Here is an 18,781-nt window from a genome sequence, read left to right on the forward strand (position 1 = left end):
CTCATTCCACAAGCGCCTTGAGACTTTCGATTTCCTGGTTTCAACGAAGGAACTTTTTAGACTCCCATCGTGGATAGGCGCCAATGCTGTGGCAGCATGCAAGATCGCCCGGCCGTGATACTCAACTGCGAGTTCCATGGTAAGCCATGTCTCCCCAAACCCCCTTGTTCCGTTCCCATATCACAATGGCCCATTTGACACGCTTTTAGATGGCTATTTTGTTTTCCATCCATTTCCCTTTTCCCATGTTGCACTGTTGCACTGTTTAAAACCTGATCTGCTCTTGGCTGGGCTGCTGGAAGATTTTTTTCTTCTTTTTATTGCCGCCCTAGCAGACAATGGAAGAGGCCTTCCTGCCCAGCTTCACATCTCGACATCGCGCCACTTCACTCATGTCGTGCCCGGAAACACACAGACCGGTTATCGTATCTGTCGGCAGCTCCCATCCAGAGAACGGCACCGATCGACGCATTGGCGGAGCTCTCCCTCTCACCGGTCGACTCAGCCAGAGGGTCTGCCGCCAACAGTGGTGCCTTCCGTTCTCGTCTCATGGGGCCATCGTACCTACCAAGGAGAGTCGTCCGAGTTCTTTTCCCGCTCCTTCCCGCCATACCTACCTACGTACCTACCTAGTGTCCTGAAGCCAGACCCCGCCGTCACGATCCGCTGGTGTGACAACAACTAGTGGAGTCTCTGGTGCGCCGTCGAGAACCTGGAAGGACCGCATCCGATGGATGGATGTTCTTGCCTCTGTCTCCACGGTATGCTCCATGTTCGCTCATCGCCCTCGCGCAGGGCATCGGCCGGCTGGGTTGGCCTTGCTCGCTGCACTATCTCATGTGGGAGATCAAGGAGATCCCGCCCCGTTGGCCACTAGTTCGTGTCAAGGTACCTATCACTCTGCAGTCTTTGGTTTCCACGTCCGGGTCCTGCCCGACCAGCTTCGTCAGGGACCGTCGTGTAAGGCAAGAGTCTCGATCTTTCATGGGTACACCACACCACAGGGCACCTTGATGAGGAGCTTGTCAGAGGCAAGTGCCCAAAGCAGCGAATCGTGGTACATCGGGCGGAACTGCAATCGAAGCTGCTTTCACCTCTCCAAGGGCGTTCGTTTCAATTACATGCTCAGACTTTTCTTCATGAATCCATTCCTGCTTGGTCGTCCTCTCCTCTCAGCAGCGACTTCCGCTTAGGCTAGCTTGGGCTGGCCCGAGACAGGTCTAGTCGTAATTGGGATTTCCCGCTTTTGGTTCCATACAGTTTTCACTGCCAACCCCACACACTTCATAGCTACCAGACTACTAGGAGTTAGGAAAGAACGTACTTGACTGACCGAGTCATGTCGATCGGCCCAAACGGTCAGGACACCTGCATTCAAAATCTTGAAGCCTCCAACCGCATTTTTGCGCGGACAGGGTCAAGAACTTGGAGCAAGTACTCGCATAGCACCTCTCCCGCACCCCTGGCTCCCATCTTTCTACATCCCACTCCGTCGCGAGTCATCCACCTTGGTTAGGCCAGGGCAACCTCAAGTGGTGCTCTCTTGGACAGCTAAAGACGGCCGTTTTTCCATTGGTGACCTGAAACTCGCATGGCTGCTATCAGCACTTCGGAGGAAGTTCAGCATCTTTCTGTCTGTCCATGCCCAAGTTCGAGTATCGCTACTCCTTGTGCCTGCCGGGCATACTAAGCGAGTTAAGATATCTCTACTTCATGCCGTGCCTCGCAGGCCCTGGCCTGAGCAGCCCTGTCTGGGTAGCATGTACCTTCCTGCCGGCTTCCACTGGCTACCCGTGTGGCTGCTTCTCAACATCATCGCCTGTTCCTTTCGTTCTTGTGTAAGCACCACAACCTGTCCTCCGGCTAGGTCAATGACGGGACGGCTACGGTCCTCGCCGTGTTGTTATTTCCCACCCGCTCACCGGTTTCCTGGGTTCGGACAGCGGCAGCAAATGGAATTGGGCAAGCACAAAGAGGTCAAGTTGACAAAACTATATCAGTCCGACTTTTCTTCCCCCAAACCTGACTTCTCTCTCGTTCTTTCCCTCCTCACTCGTCTTCATTTCATTTCTCTGTCCTGTGTCTTCGCATCCACAGCATACACGTCCGGGCACCATTGGCTCTCTCTTCGAAAACCGTTAAAGTCTATTCTCGGTCATCTGTTAGACCGGTACCAACCTGCTCCCACCTGTTTACGTCACATCGAACCAGCTCTCAACATTTTCCCACCATGTCTGCTCTTGTATCCGGACCCATCTCCCGGGCGGCTGTTGCCCCAATCACCGACGTCAATGTCAACCTTGTTGCTGCCCCAGCACTGCCGTCCGGCTTTCCGTCTCACCTCGACAGCGAGCTGGCCTGGACTCCCGCCTCCCTGGCGGTGGCCGCTGACTTTATTCTTCGTCTGAACGAGGATGACATCACGGAGGTGAATGCGGCTGTTGCTCACTTCAAGAGTGCGTTCCTACTTGGAGTTATTCCTGCAGGATCCTGTCGTGTCACTGACGCATCGTTGTAGCCCTTGACCAGGATGGAGATCTCGTTGAGCCTACCAACTTCCCTCTCCCTACCCTTGGGCCGAAGCTTGAGAAGCTCAGCCGCGAGGTTCACAACGGGAAGGGGTTCTCTGTCATCCGCGGCCTCAAGCCTGCATCCTATCCTGTTGAGGATCTCAGCCTGGTTTACCTTGGCCTTTCATCGTACATTGCCGAACAGCGCGGTCGCCAGGACAAGCGTGGCAACATGCTGGGTACGCATGTCTTTGGGCCTCGCAACCTTGACCTTTTGACTGACACATTCTGGCGCAGTCCACATCGTCGCTGACAACAGCACCAAGTTGGCCGCCGAGCACCACAGACACTCGAACAAGTCGATTGTAGGCCACCCATATTTCGCGCGCTTTGGGGCTTCACTGACCTGTGGCAGACTTTCCACCATGAGGAGGCTGGAGATGTCATCAGCTGGTTGACTCGCAGCACTGCTGCTGCCGGCGGAAAGTGTATTATTTCCTCGGCCTACACCGTTTACAACGTTCTTGCGGCCACTCGCCCGGATATCATCCGTACCTTGGCTCGCTCTGATTGGCCATTTGCGCTGTAAGTTATTGCTTCTGACTGGCTTGCCGTTTGTGGAGCTTTGCGGCTGACCACCACCCTGTCTGCCTGCAGTCCTCGCTTCCAGTGCCGTCCTGTCATTTTCTACCAGGATAACAGGTTGATTATGAACTTTGGCCGTGCTGCTCTCCTCGGCAATGAGGCTCATCCCCGGTCCAAGAACCTCCCATCCCTGACCAGCAGTCAAATGGAGGCTTTGGATGCGATTGAGTCCATTGCTCGGGCTACGGAGATGGAGATTCAAACTCAGGCCGGCGACATTCATTTCATCAACAACCTGGCCATCCTCCACCGTCGTGAGGGCTTTGCTGACGGTCCCACGGAGAAGCGCCACCTCGTCCGCATGCGTCTTCGCAGCTCCCGAGAGGGCTGGACCATTCCCACCGCTTTGGAGCATGAGTGGGAGCGTGCCTTCAAGGAGCAGGGCACCAAGAACTGGCACCTGGACCCCATGCCCGATTTCTACTTTCCTCTTCGTTCTCAACCTAACTAGATTGGGGATAGCATCGCACTTTTCTTGGGCATCTTGTGTGTGTGTGTGGGGGGGGGGGGGTGTGTGTACATCTTTCATTGCTAATTCTATCTCGGGACGACAGTGTGCATGGAAAGGATCTAAAACTGGCGAGATGGCGTCTGTGTTGTTACTATGCTATGGGTGGGAAAAACGGAAAAGGAAAAGGAAAAAGGGGGTATGGTTCAAATGAAGGGGGGTAGTTGGGAAAAAAAGGAGAAGAAGGCGCAAATCGTGTGTTTTCTTTTGGTGTTTTAGTATTATTCACAGGCTGGTTTTGCTGGACAAGCGCCTACTGGCGGCCCTCAATCAAATCCATTACCAGCAAGACCACGTTCTTTCTCCTGATCGTTTTTCCCTTTTTTTTCTTTCTTCTTTCTTCTCTTTTTTTCTTTTTTTCTTTTTTTCTGTTTTTGGCGCGAGGCGTCGACGTAGTCTCTCGGCGGCGGCAAGTGGCTGATTATTGCCGAATGGACACTTTGCTGCATCTCAGTTACTGCCAGACTCCATTACCATTTCCATTACTACAAGGTACTATCGAGATCAGACTGCAGCCATCAGGCTGGTAGTGTTTGCTTAGGCTGTGGCTGGGGGAGTTTTCAACCCCGCAGGCCACATCACCACATGAAGTGGGGCTCGCTATCTATCGATCTGTCTTTTATCAGATATCATTTTGCGACTTTTGTTCTTCAGCTCTCGTCCCTGCACTGGCGACCCAGAATGGCAAGTCGAGATATTGGTATGAGACTGTTGATTCAGCCATGACATCACGTATAAGTCGAGCATGTGGCAGGGAAGGGGAAGGGGAAGGGGTCCACACGCCAGGTGCGGGGCTTGGAAAGAAGGAGGATTTTCGATGGCATATCATGTCCCAGATCGAGGGGCTCAGGGTTGTATCGGGGCAAGCTGGAGGTGCTTCCCCGTTTTGGTCTTGTCGTTTGTGGTTTGTGGTTTGTCGTGCATTGTGACCACTGACCACAGGGTTGCATGTCACTTTGTTGCCTTCTTCTGACCTTATTAGGAGAGTATTTCCGATTGTTTACCGAGGGGAACCTTGATGGATGGATGGATGGAATCAAAAGGCTCTCTACTACTGTATGTACGGAGTAGATACACGCTAACATCTTTTCCCACCCGAGGTAAGAAATACACACGTCCGCCTTGTGTCAGTGTACTTAGTCGACAAAGAGATATGATAGCTGGATATCTATCACATATCAGCCGATCTCCCCCCACCCTTCGGGGCCGCCCCTCCGACGATATGTGAGCTGGCGAGTTGGCGGCCTTTACGCACACACACGCATTCCTCTCGGTGGGTTGTATATATCCGAATCTTGCGGCCCGTGCACACGCAGGCGCGGCTGGGGGGGGCGTTGTTCAGGTGGTCAGTGACATCCCAGCTAGCCCAGTTCCATTATGCATGGGACGGTGGGGTGTGTGTGCTCCCGGTAGATCAGAGACGGCGACGATCACTGTCCCGAGCTGATGGGTCGGTCAGCAGGGTCATCCCTGGTTCTGCTGCTGCTGGAATGAGGACGAAAAGCTGCCGGTTAGGGGTAAGCGAGCACGAGGCATTTAATTACCCCTCGTTACACACTTCAGTTTTTCTTTTGTGCCACTTTTGATTGATGGGACTTAGTACCCGGGTTCTTTGGGAATCGGGTGAGCATTTCGTGTTGTTGCGGTTATTTTATGAGGTTGGCGACAGTTGATGGTTATTGAAGGGGGCAGGTTTGTTGCGTCACACCGCCTGAATGTTTTCTTTCTTGGACATGGCTAATTCTTGTAGTCTGTGGAGAGAAAATACTTGACATGTGGGGAGGGGGTTATTGACCAGCAAGAGAGAGAGAGAGAGACCGGATGTTGCCTTTTTTCCCCCCCGTCTTATACTCATCAGTAAAAGCAGTGGTTAATTAAATAGCCTTGAAAACACGCTCTCCCATGTCCCCGTCCCCTAACCTGGGAATCTTTGATGGGCCTAACCGATGTCATAGGAATCATGAGGGCGTGAGAGTCGTAGGACGAGAAATGCGAAATAAAGTTTGTTACTTTCGGCTGTCTTGTCTTGGGACCCCAAGAGAGAGCGCATTCTTTTTTTTTTTTTTTTTTTTTTTTTTTTTTTTTTTTTTTTTTTTTTTTTTTTTTTTTTTGTTGTTTTGCGTTCGATCTCCCATGTGGTTCGACACACACACCCATTTTCCAAATACGAGATAGCGACAGCTAGCCGGATCCAAACCTGCAGCTACCCCTCCCGCTCTAGAGTGGCCTGTTGCTTTTGGTGAAAATACAAACTAGGCCCGCGGATGAGGTGATGTTAACCCCCCCCTGTTGACAGATGATTGGCTGCCACTGAAAACCCTCGGTGGTGGTGGTGGTGGTTGGGAGAACGAGTTTCTTGAGAACGGGTAGCGTACCGTGGAGTACCAGGCATTTCTTTTTCTTTATTCTCCCCTCACAACGCCATATTTTGGCTTGCCAACTAAGCCGTAGCGAATCATGGTGCTTGTTCGGTGTTTTTCCCATCAACCATCAACCGCCGATTATGTACCTTGTTGGACTTTTTTTTTCTTGGGAGTTTTGGATACTTCCGGCGGCTATGATAGGAAAAGGGGAAAAGGGGAATTACTGCGGAGGATTTAGGTTTACTTTCTTTTTTTCTAAAAAGACAACAACAATGGCAGGCAGAAAGCGAAAACGAGAGATATCAACTACACGGATGGATCATTTTGGGGGTGGAAGGTGTTCGAGAGGTTACTGAAGTTTCACACTGTGGTTGGTTGTACTTTTATTCGTATCATCTCCCGGACCCGGAGGACGGACATAACGCGACACCGCAGCACGGCACCAAACCCTACGAGAGCAACAGCACCGGGGTCTTACTGGGACCCTTATGCGTGGGCGCTGCCGTTGTCGTCGTCGTTGGTGTCCTTGTCGGAGGTAAGCACCCGATTATCATCACACCGCGTAAGGGCCGGTGAATAGCTTTGGGATGGTGTAAGTCGAGGTCGACATCCGATGAGGAGTAGAAGGGGGAGCGGTTTTCACACTGGGTACATGTACCGGCGGATACTGTGACAAGCATCGCGAATTCTTTCTGTGATACAGTTTGTCACATCACCATGCCTAACTGTGCTGGTGGTCTCAGTCAATGTGCATAAACACCTCACGTTATTGGATGGCGAGAGTGGGGATCCGGGAATATTTCCGGAGGTACAGATTTAGAAAGATGGATCATCACCCACCAACCGGGTAGATCACTTGGGGGAAGAAAAGGTGTGGTGCCACGACAGCAAGCCGGACGCCACGATACAAGGCCACACTTTTGACGGCTGGAAACGGGAGGGAGGATCTCGAGGGGATCAAAATTCTTCAGTGATGGGTGGTGGTTGGTGACACAAATTGTTTGCGAGCAAACAACGCCACGAGGACGCCACACTTTGTTGGCTTGAACGGACGAGTTTGTGAGCGGAAGCTGGACGGACACATACCCGGACAGCCACTTGATTATTGAACGATGCCGAAAGAGAAGCCGGTGAGGGGTGATCGGTGCCGATAACCTGGTTAATGTAGCGCGTGCCGATGAGCGAGCTTAACGCCGTTGAGGTTCGGAAATTATAACATGTGTAGACCGGCCAGATACACACTGTTTCCACTGCGATCGTACGTTCAGCAAGCCACGTTTGGATCGGTGAGGAGGCAAACACGGAGACAAAGATGCAGGAAGGTGCACATCGGGGTTGTTTGCCTTTTTAAGGAGCGTAAAAAGTCGGATCGAGGACTTGGTGTTGGCTTGATGTTAGTGTGAAGCAATTGCAGATAAGGCTGAGGTGGGTGGAACTAACCATGGGGACGACAAGGGGGCTGTAGTGTGAGTATGTCGTCATCTATTGACTTGTTAGATCCGCCAACATAGGGGGCTTGGCAGAAGGGGAAGGAGGGAAGGAGGGAAGGAGGGAAGGAGGGAAGGAGGGAAGGAGGGAAGGAGGGAAGGAGGGAAGGAGGGAAGGAGGGAAGGAGGGAAGGAGGGAAGGAGGGAAGGAGGGAAGGAGGGAAGGAGGTATTGGTGTTTCCTTGTGACTGGGATACCTAGGATAGAGAAGGTAGAGAGAAAAGGGGTAAATAGGGGTAACGTGGAGCATCACAGAGGTGCAACCAAGAGCACACCCACTTTACTTATCAACATCAGATGCTCTGGAGAAAAAGTTGAATAGCAGTCTGCCAACTCGGTTGGTGTTCGATAACATTATCATCAACTCGCCCCACATGTCATAGATGCCATGACTCTGTTTACTTTTGTATAACCGCCCTTGGGCATGGCAGTTGAATCCCAGCCATGGATTGCGCTGTTGAGACACGAAGGGATAAATAAACAAAATGTTGCGTTTCTTGATGAGTTGCTACATAGAAAATAACTAGAGAGTGTCTACTTGTAGTGCTTTTCTATCCTTTAACTCTTGTCTCTATTTCCACACCTCCACTCTAAACGGGTATCACCAACGCGCCCATCACCACCCCTCAAGCAGCCTTCGCAAACCACCTCCTCCAAAACGGCACCCTCACCTTCCCATCCTCCTCCACAAAATTATCCCTCACCACACTCAAAAACACCCTCTCCAACGTCGGCGCGCCCACAGTGTAATCCTCCAGCCCCAACCTTTCCTTGCTCTCCTCAATCAGCTCAATCAACCTCCCCACCCCCCCCTTCACAACCTGCTGCTCCGTCTTGCTGCTCACAGCAGAGATACTATCCCGCTCCTCGTCCTTGCCAGTAACTGTCGCCGCCCTGGAAGGCGCTGCCGAAACAAACAAACTCGGCACTACAAACCTCACCTGCCCGCCCAAGCTCCGACCTTCAAACACCGTCCCCTCTCCAAACTGCCCCCTCACCCATTGCTCCACCATTTCGACTTCTTTCTCGGTAGGAGTAGGTGCTGACTTGAGGACCAGCTGGACACAAACACTGTCACTATATTCCCGTCTCAGCTCCTCCGTCGTTCCCAACGCGAGTAATTTTCCCCCAGCCAAAATCGCCGCCCTCGTAGCCAACGCGTCAGCCTCTTCCATACTGTGCGTGGTCAACAGCAGCGACCTTCCAGGTGCAGAAGCGATATGGCTAAGCACCTTCCACATCTTCCTCTTGGCGGCTGCGTCCATAGAGCTGCTCGGCTCGTCGAGCACCAAAACGGCAGGGTTGCCCATCAGAGCGATAGCCAACGACAGCTTCCTCTTGTTTCCACCGGAGAGCTTGGTGGCAAGCTTATCCGCATGGGGGGCCAAGCCAACTTGGTTCATCACCTCTGTGACGTTGAGTTCGGTTTCGCTGGGGGGGATGCCCTTAATTTTGGCGTAGAAGCGGAGGTGCTGGCGGGCGGTGAGGAGGTCCAAGGCGTCGAACTGGGGACAAACCCCGATGGCGGAGTTGATGGTTGATTTGGCCGAGGAAGAGGAGGAGATGTCCTCGCCTCGGAGGAAGACTTGGCCGCTGTCGGGGGCGAGTTCGCCGCGGATGAGGTTGACGACTGTGGTTTTGCCTGCTCCGTTGGGACCGAGGAGGGCGATGATCTCGCCCTGGGAGAGGGAGAAAGTTACATCGGAGACGGCGGTGTTGGTGCCGAATGATTTGCTGATGTGGGAGATGGAAAGGAGCTCATTTTCGGCAGGGGTGGAGTTGAGGCTGGGCTGCAGCTTTTCTTCTTGGTGGGAGGGGAGTGTTGCAGCGGTGTTGTTGGTCACGGGTGAAGTCTTCTCTTTCCGTGAGGGCATCAAAGAAAGAGAGAGGTCTTTGTCGAGAACGCAGAGAATGAAGGCAAAGGCAATCACCTGAAGAACGAGGTAGCAGATGGGAAAGCCGTACCCCCACCACGATCCAGCAGGTGCTTGAAAGTCCGAATCACCGCGGCAGCCGAGCTGGTACAAATTCCATCCGACGGCCATGGCGCGAAACAAACTGCCCGCTGGGAAGAAGATGCCCAGAACATGGGAGATAATGTCGGCATTTCGTTGTACAACAAGCGGATCGCTCAAGACAGAGGGTAGCTAGAGAAAGAACCGTCAGTTTTGACCTTCAAGTCCGGTTAGTAGACGAGATGAACTCACAGTATACGCCAACGCCAGCCCAAAATACGCCAGCAAGTTGAATCCCAGTGCCCACAGAAACGACGACAGCTGAGACTTGGCCCACGTCGACACAATGTAGCTGACGAAGATGCTCGTAATGCCATGCAAAAGACATATAATGAGCATGTACTCCGGCCCAAACCACACCGGAAACTGCATCGAAATGGTTACAGTGTACGCAATCGACACCACCAAAACAAAGCACAGATCAAACAAAAAGTACGCCGTCCACATCGGCAGCGGCCGCACCCCGTTCGAAATCTGTAGCGCCCTGACCTTGCTCGACCTCTCAAAGGCCGGGTACAGCGCGAAGAAGCACGGGTACACCGTGAAGATGAACGCGGCGTAGAGAATGTACGTCCAACTCCCATCACCATAGCCCCCGCCATAAAACGGTTCCGCCGATGTCGAGACTCGGATCTTGACCCCGCTCCTTACCGAAGAATACAAGTTCAAAAGCGCCATTATATTAGGGGGGTGTTGTGCATTCTCGATTGCCCACGCCAGCGTCGGGCTGGGCTCACCGTCTCCACCCATCCACAACGCTTTTGTGTTCCAATGACCAGAAAAGCCTCTGGCATGTACCAGGTGGATGTAGGCCGAAAAGTCTTCCCAGTGCGTCATCTGTTGCCAGTCGTCGCCAAATTGATCAATAGAATAGGGCTCACTCCATACGGGATACTGGCCGCTGATGTTAGGAGCGGGGGGGTTGCCGATGGGAAAGTCCCTGAGGACAGTATAAAAGGTGTCTGTGAACGAACTCGGGCCCATGGCCGAGCTCAGGCCAGTGGAGCTTGTCATGTAAACAGGGGAAACATAAGGATCGAACTGTTGCGAGGGCTGGAGTTCGGCGTATAGATTCTTGCAGCCCGGCCGGGTGAAGTCCTGGGCGATGAACCCGTTGATCGGGGGCATGCAGGCTATCGGAAGAGCAAGAACGAGGAAAGCCCCGACCCAATATCGGGGTATGATGAGAAGGCGTTTGAGGAGAAGCGCGCGGACTTGTTGAAAGAAAGTTGGGCGCTGGCCGAAGCTGAGTTGTTGATATTGTTGTGCCGGTGTGAATGATGCCGTCTTCTCGATGTCGACCGCTGTTCTTGAATCCTTCTTGCCGTCCTCTTCAACCGCAGCGATATCGTCTTGGGCAACCCGGAGAAACACATCCTCTACTGTCGGTCCGGCAACCTGGATGTCGGTCTGTCCTGCTGCTTCCAGTCTGGCGATCAACTGAGCGGCGGACTTGGAGTCGGGTGTCTTGTAGAGAATCCGGTCTTGATGGACACCTCTTGGCGCATCGAGGTCCAGCTTGTCCGCCATCGTGCTTCCACCCATGGGAATGCTCACCCGATACCCCCCGCCGAGCTGATTCTTGAGAGCGGTTCCGGTGCCTCGACATTTGATCTGACCCTTGGACAGGATGATGATATGATCAGCGAGAACCTCGCCTTCGTCCAGGAAATGAGTTGTGAAGACCATCGATCTCTTGGAACGCTCAGCTAGAATGATGTTCCAGATAGTCCGTCGAGAAACAGGGTCTAAACCGGTTGTGACCTCATCCATCATACAGACAGTCGTATCACCAACGAACATGCAGGCGAGCTGAAGCTTTCTTTTCTGACCGCCGCTCAGCGTGCCAGCCCGGCAGTGTGTCTTCTTGGTCAGGTCGCAGGCAGCGATGAGGTCATGAAGCGCTCGTTTGTCTTCGAGTCCGCCTTTAAGCTCGCGCCAAAATTGGACATGCTCAAAGACTGTGAGGCGGTTGAACAAGACATTTCTCTGCGGGCAAACGCCGAGTCGAGGGTGACGAGCATTAATAGTGATTGATCCTGCCGTTGGTGCTCCAGCCCCCGATAGCAAGTCTAGAGTCGTAGACTTGCCTGCCCCATTGACACCAAGGAGGCATAGAATTTGATTCTTTGGCGCGATTAAGTCAACTCCATCGAGAGCTTTGAAGGTTTTGCCTCTCTGACCGCAGCCAAACAGTCTCCTGATCCACGAGCCAGAGTAGACTTTGGTGAGACCAGTTGCTCGAATAGCAACAGTTGGGTCATCAGCCGTCTCAGACAGAGTCCGATTTTTGAAGTTGGTACCGTGCATGATCCGCTCGGTGATGATGGCCAGGATGGGATAGACCATGATTTGGATCACCAAGAAAACCCAGAATGTCCAAAGGGCGACCTGATAGTTCCCACCCGGAATTGGTTGGCCATTCCATTCTTGAGGTATTGTCAGGATGGCTTGCGACATGTTCACAGGCTGAGCGGTATAAGCAAACTTGGCCATCTGTCAAAACAATGTCAGTAACTTGTCAGATCGTCTGGAGCAATATAGCCGTCAGTCTCACATGTGACAGGGAAAAGATGTAGTTCATCTGAGGGAACAACAGCGACAGAGGAAGCACCTGTGGCGTTTCGGCGACCTGATTCAACATGATGGCGGCACCGCCTCCGAGGCAACAGAAACAAATGATGACGAATATGCTAGAGATGATGCGCTTCGTGAAAAAAGAGGCACCAAAAATGGCTGCGTTGAGGAAGGCCAGACCATTGAAAAGCTGCCAGAAGATGGGAACTGCTGCGTTGGTTTCGGGAAAGAGTAGATTTTGATAAACTGGATAGGGTCGGTCGAGTTAGTCCCTACTTCTCTCGCAGTCTCTCACGCAGTTGTTTGAACAGGACTTACGACACCCAGAGATAAGCCATGTCGGAAACTGCACCACACTCAGTGCAAGTATGGTACCGGTGACACGGCCAGCCGGACCTCCTCCCATGGCATCGATCAACTCTGCCGTGCCACTCGCCCTATCGCCCGACACGAAGCTCACAGTATGGTAAACAGGGACAAGTGTGCTGAGGAAGAAGACAATGGCGTAGGTCCCGATGACCAATCTGGAATACCAAGCGTCAAGGTTGTCGTTGAGGTACTGCTGGGACGTCCGGCTGTATGCCCACTCCCTCGGTCTCTCATTGCTATCGGTAATAGCATTGTCGACAGCAAGCTGGACAGGTAGATGGTATATTTGGATGGCACTATCATCATCATACACGCTGCTGTCAAGAGTCATACCGTAGTGGCGTATGGGGTCGACGATGACTGTGTAGTCCCATGTTTGGTTGTTGGAAACGCCCACTGTCAGCGGTGAATCTTTGAAGACGATAGTTGCGTAGCAGTTGGACACTCCTCGAAAGTTGGGTGTGCAGTGGCCTCTGGCTTCATTAGCCGAGTTGAAGCGAATGGTCTTGTCGTGTGGTAGCGAGGCGGCGAGTCTGTCGATGACCGTGTCGACATCAGAGCCGAGAAAATCAGGTCTGACAAGAATCAATTGTTGTGAAGCGGGTATGGCTTCGGCGAGGGCACGAATAGGACGAGCATGGCCGACCCCCAGGCGTTCCCTGCTTTTGGCAAAGTTTCGGATGTTGAGTACGAGGGCGAGAACGACGATAGGAGCCACAATGGATTGAAGAAGAGTCGATATCCAGTGCCGTGTGACTAGGAGAACGAGGTTCTTCTTGGTGATGGCTTTCACCTGTCGGGAAAAGTCCCGAAGAGATGTTGCTGCCATTGTCACCGATCTACCTTATCACCGGCTCTCCCAGATGCCCGGCCCAAGGGTAGTCTGGACATGCCATAAACTTATGTACTAATAACCTGGGGTCCTCAATGAACTGCCCAGCCCCTTAAACCTCGTATATCTTCAGTATGGCTATCAATGCCAACTGCCCATCTCACAAAGTGACGCGGCTCTGAACGACCTTGTATGTTGTTGACAGGGGGTCACGCCCCCGGATCTCCTTTGCGGTACAGCATCACCAGGTTCCTGAGAGTATTGGTAGGGCTTGAATGGTTTAGATGCTGCATCTAGATGCAATACTGCTGATGGCCGCGCGTCCACCAACGATATGTCCCATTTGGGTTGTTCGTACTGCACCTCAAAAGGTTGCCTGGCCTTTGACAGAACCAACAACCAATGCTGTAGAACAGTGCCAAGTGATCAACATCCTGGAAAGGGTAGGTAGCATGGGCGGATTTTGTGTTCGAGTTGACAACACAAGTTGAATGTTCAAGATCAGATCAGGGCAGAGCGCGCCTGAGGCAAGGTACCCGCGATATTGCAGATGCCCTGATACAACATGTGCCAGTCCGAGACTTCTCGAATAACCATCCAGTGTATCTAATGCTTTGAGATAGAAGAAGAGCCAAAGGACGAGGGAGAGCTTGTGGTAAGCGTCTGACAGGCGCTGAGACAAGGTGACAATGGCAACATCAGCTGTGGAGAGCCAATGAAGTTTCGAACCAACAGGTTCCTTGGCACCGGACCGCAGCGTCCCGTCATTCCGTCATGTTGCGGCCGGAAGACCACCGGGAGGACTGCCGAAAGCACGGTCCATGAGCGGTTCGGATGTTATATCCGGCCGGGTGGGTCTCTCCGCGCTTCCCCGGCGAGCACACCATCACTAAAATGCGGGGGTGGAGATGGCGAAAAACAGCTTTGCCGCTACGTATGCTGTGACTTGTGGATGAGAGGTGGCCACGACTGGTAGAAGAAATGCCAAGATGCAGATGGTATATCGGACCTGAAAACAAGTCGTGCATGAGCAACCTGGAGTTAAGAAAGCGGTGTGTACTTTGTATGATTGGCCGGTGGCTGCCATTGACCGCTATCGACGAGCATAGTAATCCATATATTCGTGTTCGGATGTTTTGCTGTTGTTTGGTGAATGTCTTGTCCAACTTGAATAAAATGAATTGCTGCATTGCCGTTAATAATCGATCAGGATGCTCTGAGATAGGTAGGTGACGGGAGTGGCAGCACACTTGGCAATATTCGTCCCATGGTTGAGTTTAACGCCGAAAAATTGATCAGTCCCCGAAACAATCAAGGAACCGCAGGTGCCGTTCTGGATCAACAGTGTTTCGCCCGGTGGCGAGCTGGACCTGGCGGCGGCTCGAGACGGACGCAGGCACGCAGGTGACGGACGCTGGTGATCCGTGCAAAAGCTGGGGTTGAGAGTGATGAGTGAGACCGCAAGAGCACAAACCGTTGTTTCGAGTCGACACGGACAGAGGCAACTTCAGCAGTTGTGGCAGTAATGTCGACGGTTCCATGTTTGGTTCGAGTTCAGGTTGTCCCTGGAGATGAATGCGTTACCTACCCCAAAACGAGAGCACCGAGGCAAGCAGCAAAAGTCAGCTGCGAAGGGTCACTAACAGAGCACCATATATTTCTTGGTCTGTCTATGATTAGTCGTCCCGCCCTCGCGGGCTTTGTCCACTTCGAGTTCCCCAGCGACTGCCCCATTGGTGCATTCCGCGCATCCAGCAGCACCCCTGGCCGGGTAAAGACCCCGCCTTAATCCTTCGTTCCCTGCATTCCAGTGCGCATCTGCAGCGCGTGTGCAGTGAGTGGTCTTGATTGACTGAGTCTTGGGTCTCTCCTTCTCCCGTCGTCCTTCCTGCAACAACTTCGTGAGACGCTGGTGACCGCTTCCAGCTTCTTTTCAACAACTACCAGGTCGCCGCTCTCAGAAGTAGTCGCTGCGATCGATACCTTGCCGAAATCCGAGCCGGAGCAAGCTTCCCCTGGCCCTCCACAGTCCACACTCACCAACACAGCCACGGCTGCAAGGGGGAACAGCATTGCAAGCAATTCCATCATCCAAGCATCCAGGCATTGACATTTGCTTGCGGTTGCTGTTGCCGTTGCCATTGCACGCCCACTCCCAGCCGGTGGTTCGGTCGGATCGACTTTGCTGTCGCTGTGTCGCTCCATGAGTTTCCTGACCAAGTCATCATAAACGGTGTTTGATGAGGGCATCAGCAGACCACGACTAGAACAACAGAATCCTCAGTCAAGCAATTCACCATGGAACCCGTTCCTGAGACAGAGCGAATGGAGGAGTTTCGGCCCACGTCTCTCCCCTCATCAAGAGCGTCGTCTTCTGCTTCGGCGACTCCATCTACGTTGACGCCAGTCGGCCCTCCGGAATTCGACTACCTGCGAAAGCCTCCCACGATCCGCCGATCGACCGATCCCTCACCTTCGTCCTCACCAATCTCTCCAACATGGACACCTGGGTCTTTGCTCACATACCGTCCCCGTGCATCCTCGCCGCTGTCTAGCAACCACGTGCGATCCAGGTCGGCCGCAAGCCTGGCCCCGCCGCCCATGGTGCGCACACAGTCGATGCCAGGAATCAATGGCGGTGGTCACTTTTCATTGTCGCCTCAGTTTCGTCCTTCGAGCCCTGCAGGATCTCCCAGCCGCATTAGGATCCCCCGAAAGCCGGTTGACGAAGCCTTTCCCACATCGCCAACCCGGATTTCGGTTCACGACCCTGAGCGGAAGCTTGCGGAGAGGAACAGTTCGCCCAACCTGGCTCTGAGCTTAACATCTTCAGCCACTATTCCCAAGTTACGGCGGCCAGCCTCTCCCCTTCGCCATATGGCTGTTCCCGGCGCGGGCTCGTTTCCGGTCAATGGCCCTCTTACTCCATCTGCAGTTGCCACATCGCCGTCTTACCGCGCGTATGATGCGTTTTCTAGCACCTCCACCTTTTCGACATATCCATCATCATCTGTTCCGTCTACCCCAACTTCACTTCGATCCAGAAGCCCTAGTATTTCCAGTCTTGAAACCATCCCAGACTCACCAGATGCAGAGGAGGCAGCTTTGGAGGCTGAGAGGATAGCGCAGCTCAAGGCAGCAGCGGAGGCAGCTGAAGGCGGCGAGGAAGAGAAGGGAAGGAGCAGTCTTGATGGCTCATCTCGTGGTAGGACCCTGAGTGGTTTCAGCTCCCGGGACAAGCGGAAGCGGTGGAGTGTATGTGGTGCCGAGAGACGACAGGACTTGGATTTGGAGACGATTTGGGAGGATTGAAACCCCCAGAGCATTGAAACAAGAGCTGGGGAGACAACTGGAATGGTTGTATTGCATCATCTTTGACATCATCATCATCATCATCATCATAAGGGCGGCGCTTACCAGTCTGTTTTTCAACCGGACGACTGTTGATAATTCGGTTTTTCTTTTCTTTTTTTTTTTTTTTTTTTGCTTCGTCTTTCTTTTGTTCTGGCAAAGGGTCAACATTGTCGGCGTTCTGTAACTCATTGATCTGATACCCTTCTGCATCAAGCACCGTGGAAGATTTGCCGCGTGAAAGTAGCTAGGCAATTTCGGGCGAGAAAGGGATTCGTCTATTGTTATTTGCATTCTCTGAACGAGCATCAATTGAGAAGCGGCCATTACAGTGCAGATGATTTTGTCAAGGGGCTCATTCTAGGGTTGCATGGCAGTATGTCTCGTCTGGCTGCGTGGGATATTCATCCCTATATAGCGGCAATGTATATCTTATCTGTTCCGCATTACACTTGAATTGTGCCCTCGATTCCAAGCTCTCCCTGGTGATCATCCCCTTTCTTGACACGAACTGTATAATACGATGCATTTGCCATGCTGAGAAGATTACTGAAGCAGATCATCAGAGGCGCTTCTCTAACTACGACACATCATGCAACTCCCACTTCTTTTCGGCGCCTTGATTGTCCTAATCAGGACCGTGGACGCTGCACCACACTTGGTGAGATGTATTGTGCCCGGGACATGAGAGTGAAATCTAACTTTTGCAACAGGGGAGGAATCATGCTCGATCTCACCAGCTACTTCAAGAGTTGCACCAGGCTTTGACAACATCTTCCACCACAACCACAGCAGAGCCTTCCACCCTCACGGTGATACCGAGCTACATGACATCTGCTGAGGTAGCTGGCGGTGTGACGGTGACGCTCCCCGGTGCCGCGGCCGCTCTGGCGGTATCAGCAGGAGTAGTGATCCTGAATCCACTGAACCCTCTCCTCGGTATCACGAGATCAACCAGTGTGACATCAGAGCCAGTGGCTACAACCAGTTCAACTACTGTTGAGCTATTTATTTTCCGGTCTGCCACTTCAACAACCACCGTCACGTCTCGTAGCTCAACCCCCAGCAGCTGCCTCTCCGCCACCACGAGTTTGATCACCCTGACAGAGACAGTCGACATCACCGTCTCCACCACCGCCCTGGCTGTCACCGTCACCGTCACCCCCCCCTCTTCCTCCTCCTCCTCAACCACCACCTTAACAACAACCTCCACATCAACCAGTACCATCCCCCTCCGCCGCGTGACTTCTGCCCCTTCCTCTTTCACAACCTCCACCACAACGACTCCCCCAACAACAAAAACAACAACAATAACAACAACAACAACAACAAGATCAACCGCCTCCATCACCACAACAAGATCACCGGTCCCCTTGACAACACGACCAACCACCACCACTACCACATCAACCCGCACACCAACAACCACCAGCACCAGGCCCGCAACCACCAGTGAACAAAGCACCTTTTTTGTGTCCTTGTTTTACAACCCCCCAGCCAGACCGGCAGTTACTAACTCTGTGTCTACGTCAACAACGCTGGAAATCGTCAAGACGACGACCACGCCGGCGGCGGAGGCCTTGGAGTTTGTGACTGCTACGCCTGTCCCTACGCCCACCATTGAGGTCGAGGATCCCGATTGCACAGAGTCTGCTGGGTTTGCAAAGGGGTTCGGAAAGGGAAGGGGTGGGCGGGCTTGGGGACGGAAGGAGGATTGGGGGGTGGATGAGGAGTGATTGTGTAAGAGATGGGATGGGACTCGGGGGCTAATATGTATGGATGTTGGCGGGAGGGTAATATTATAATACCTAATGTCACAGAGATGAGCAGACGTGCATGAAGAGATTCGAAGTGATTTTCATTGCTTAAAGAAAGGGTATGTAAACTACCTCCCTCACCACAAAATAATTGAGACAATACAGTAGGTTTACATGCCTTAAAAGGATAGTCCATATGCGTTCAAAGATAGTTTACAATAGGCCTTAACAAATAGTTCACAACACTTCAAAAATAGTGCACAGGCCTTACAAGATCGTTTAAAGGCCTATTAACTTACTTTTGATGTATAGTTTATAGTATAGTATAGGTTAACTTACTTTAGTGTCTCAATTGTTTTGTGGGCAG

At 52.6% G+C, this 18,781-nt stretch overlaps 4 protein-coding genes across 4 annotated transcripts; 3 read left to right on the top strand and 1 right to left on the bottom strand.

Moving 5' to 3' along the window:
• The first annotated feature begins 61 nt into the window (after nt 1–61).
• On the top strand, nt 62–3,956 carry QC763_103140 (uncharacterized protein). The gene is made up of 5 exons (XM_062906873.1): nt 62–2,456; nt 2,519–2,749; nt 2,808–2,875; nt 2,926–3,095; nt 3,168–3,956. Exons 1-5 carry the CDS (start codon nt 2,231–2,233, stop codon nt 3,604–3,606), a joined length of 1,134 nt encoding a protein of 377 aa, XP_062769765.1. The 5' UTR covers nt 62–2,230; the 3' UTR covers nt 3,607–3,956.
• Nucleotides 3,957–7,988: 4,032 nt separating this feature from the next.
• Nucleotides 7,989–16,583, bottom strand: QC763_103150 (uncharacterized protein). Its single transcript, XM_062906874.1, has 4 exons — nt 12,424–16,583; nt 12,086–12,351; nt 9,721–12,024; nt 7,989–9,660 (listed from the first exon to the last, which is right to left on the bottom strand). Exons 1-4 carry the CDS (start codon nt 13,301–13,303, stop codon nt 8,140–8,142), a joined length of 4,971 nt encoding a protein of 1,656 aa, XP_062769766.1. The 5' UTR covers nt 13,304–16,583; the 3' UTR covers nt 7,989–8,139.
• Nucleotides 15,605–16,618, top strand: QC763_103160 (uncharacterized protein; the record flags this gene model as incomplete). The annotated part of the gene is made up of 1 exon (XM_062906875.1): nt 15,605–16,618. One exon carries the CDS (start codon nt 15,605–15,607, stop codon nt 16,616–16,618), a length of 1,014 nt encoding a protein of 337 aa, XP_062769767.1.
• A 631-nt stretch (nt 16,619–17,249) lies between these two features.
• On the top strand, nt 17,250–18,393 carry QC763_0003950 (uncharacterized protein; the record flags this gene model as incomplete). The annotated part of the gene is made up of 2 exons (XM_062905091.1): nt 17,250–17,318; nt 17,371–18,393. 2 exons carry the CDS (start codon nt 17,250–17,252, stop codon nt 18,391–18,393), a joined length of 1,092 nt encoding a protein of 363 aa, XP_062769768.1.
• Nucleotides 18,394–18,781: the final 388 nt, after the last annotated feature.

Source organism: Podospora pseudopauciseta, chromosome 1 (genome assembly GCF_035222475.1).
Source record: "Podospora pseudopauciseta strain CBS 411.78 chromosome 1, whole genome shotgun sequence".
NCBI classification, from domain to species: Eukaryota; Fungi; Ascomycota; class Sordariomycetes; order Sordariales; family Podosporaceae; genus Podospora; species Podospora pseudopauciseta.

Coding starts and splice junctions, on each gene's coding strand:
- QC763_103140 (XM_062906873.1), top strand. CDS start 2,231: ATGTCTGCTCTTGTATCCGGACCCATCTCCCGGGCGGCTGTTGCCCCA. Junction 2,750..2,807: donor CAAGCGTGGCAACATGCTGG/GTACGCATGTCT, acceptor ATTCTGGCGCAG/TCCACATCGTCGCTGACAAC. Junction 3,096..3,167: donor TCTGATTGGCCATTTGCGCT/GTAAGTTATTGC, acceptor GTCTGCCTGCAG/TCCTCGCTTCCAGTGCCGTC.
- QC763_103150 (XM_062906874.1), bottom strand. CDS start 13,303: ATGGCAGCAACATCTCTTCGGGACTTTTCCCGACAGGTGAAAGCCATC. Junction 12,352..12,423: donor ATGGCTTATCTCTGGGTGTC/GTAAGTCCTGTT, acceptor GACCCTATCCAG/TTTATCAAAATCTACTCTTT. Junction 12,025..12,085: donor ACATCTTTTCCCTGTCACAT/GTGAGACTGACG, acceptor TTGTTTTGACAG/ATGGCCAAGTTTGCTTATAC.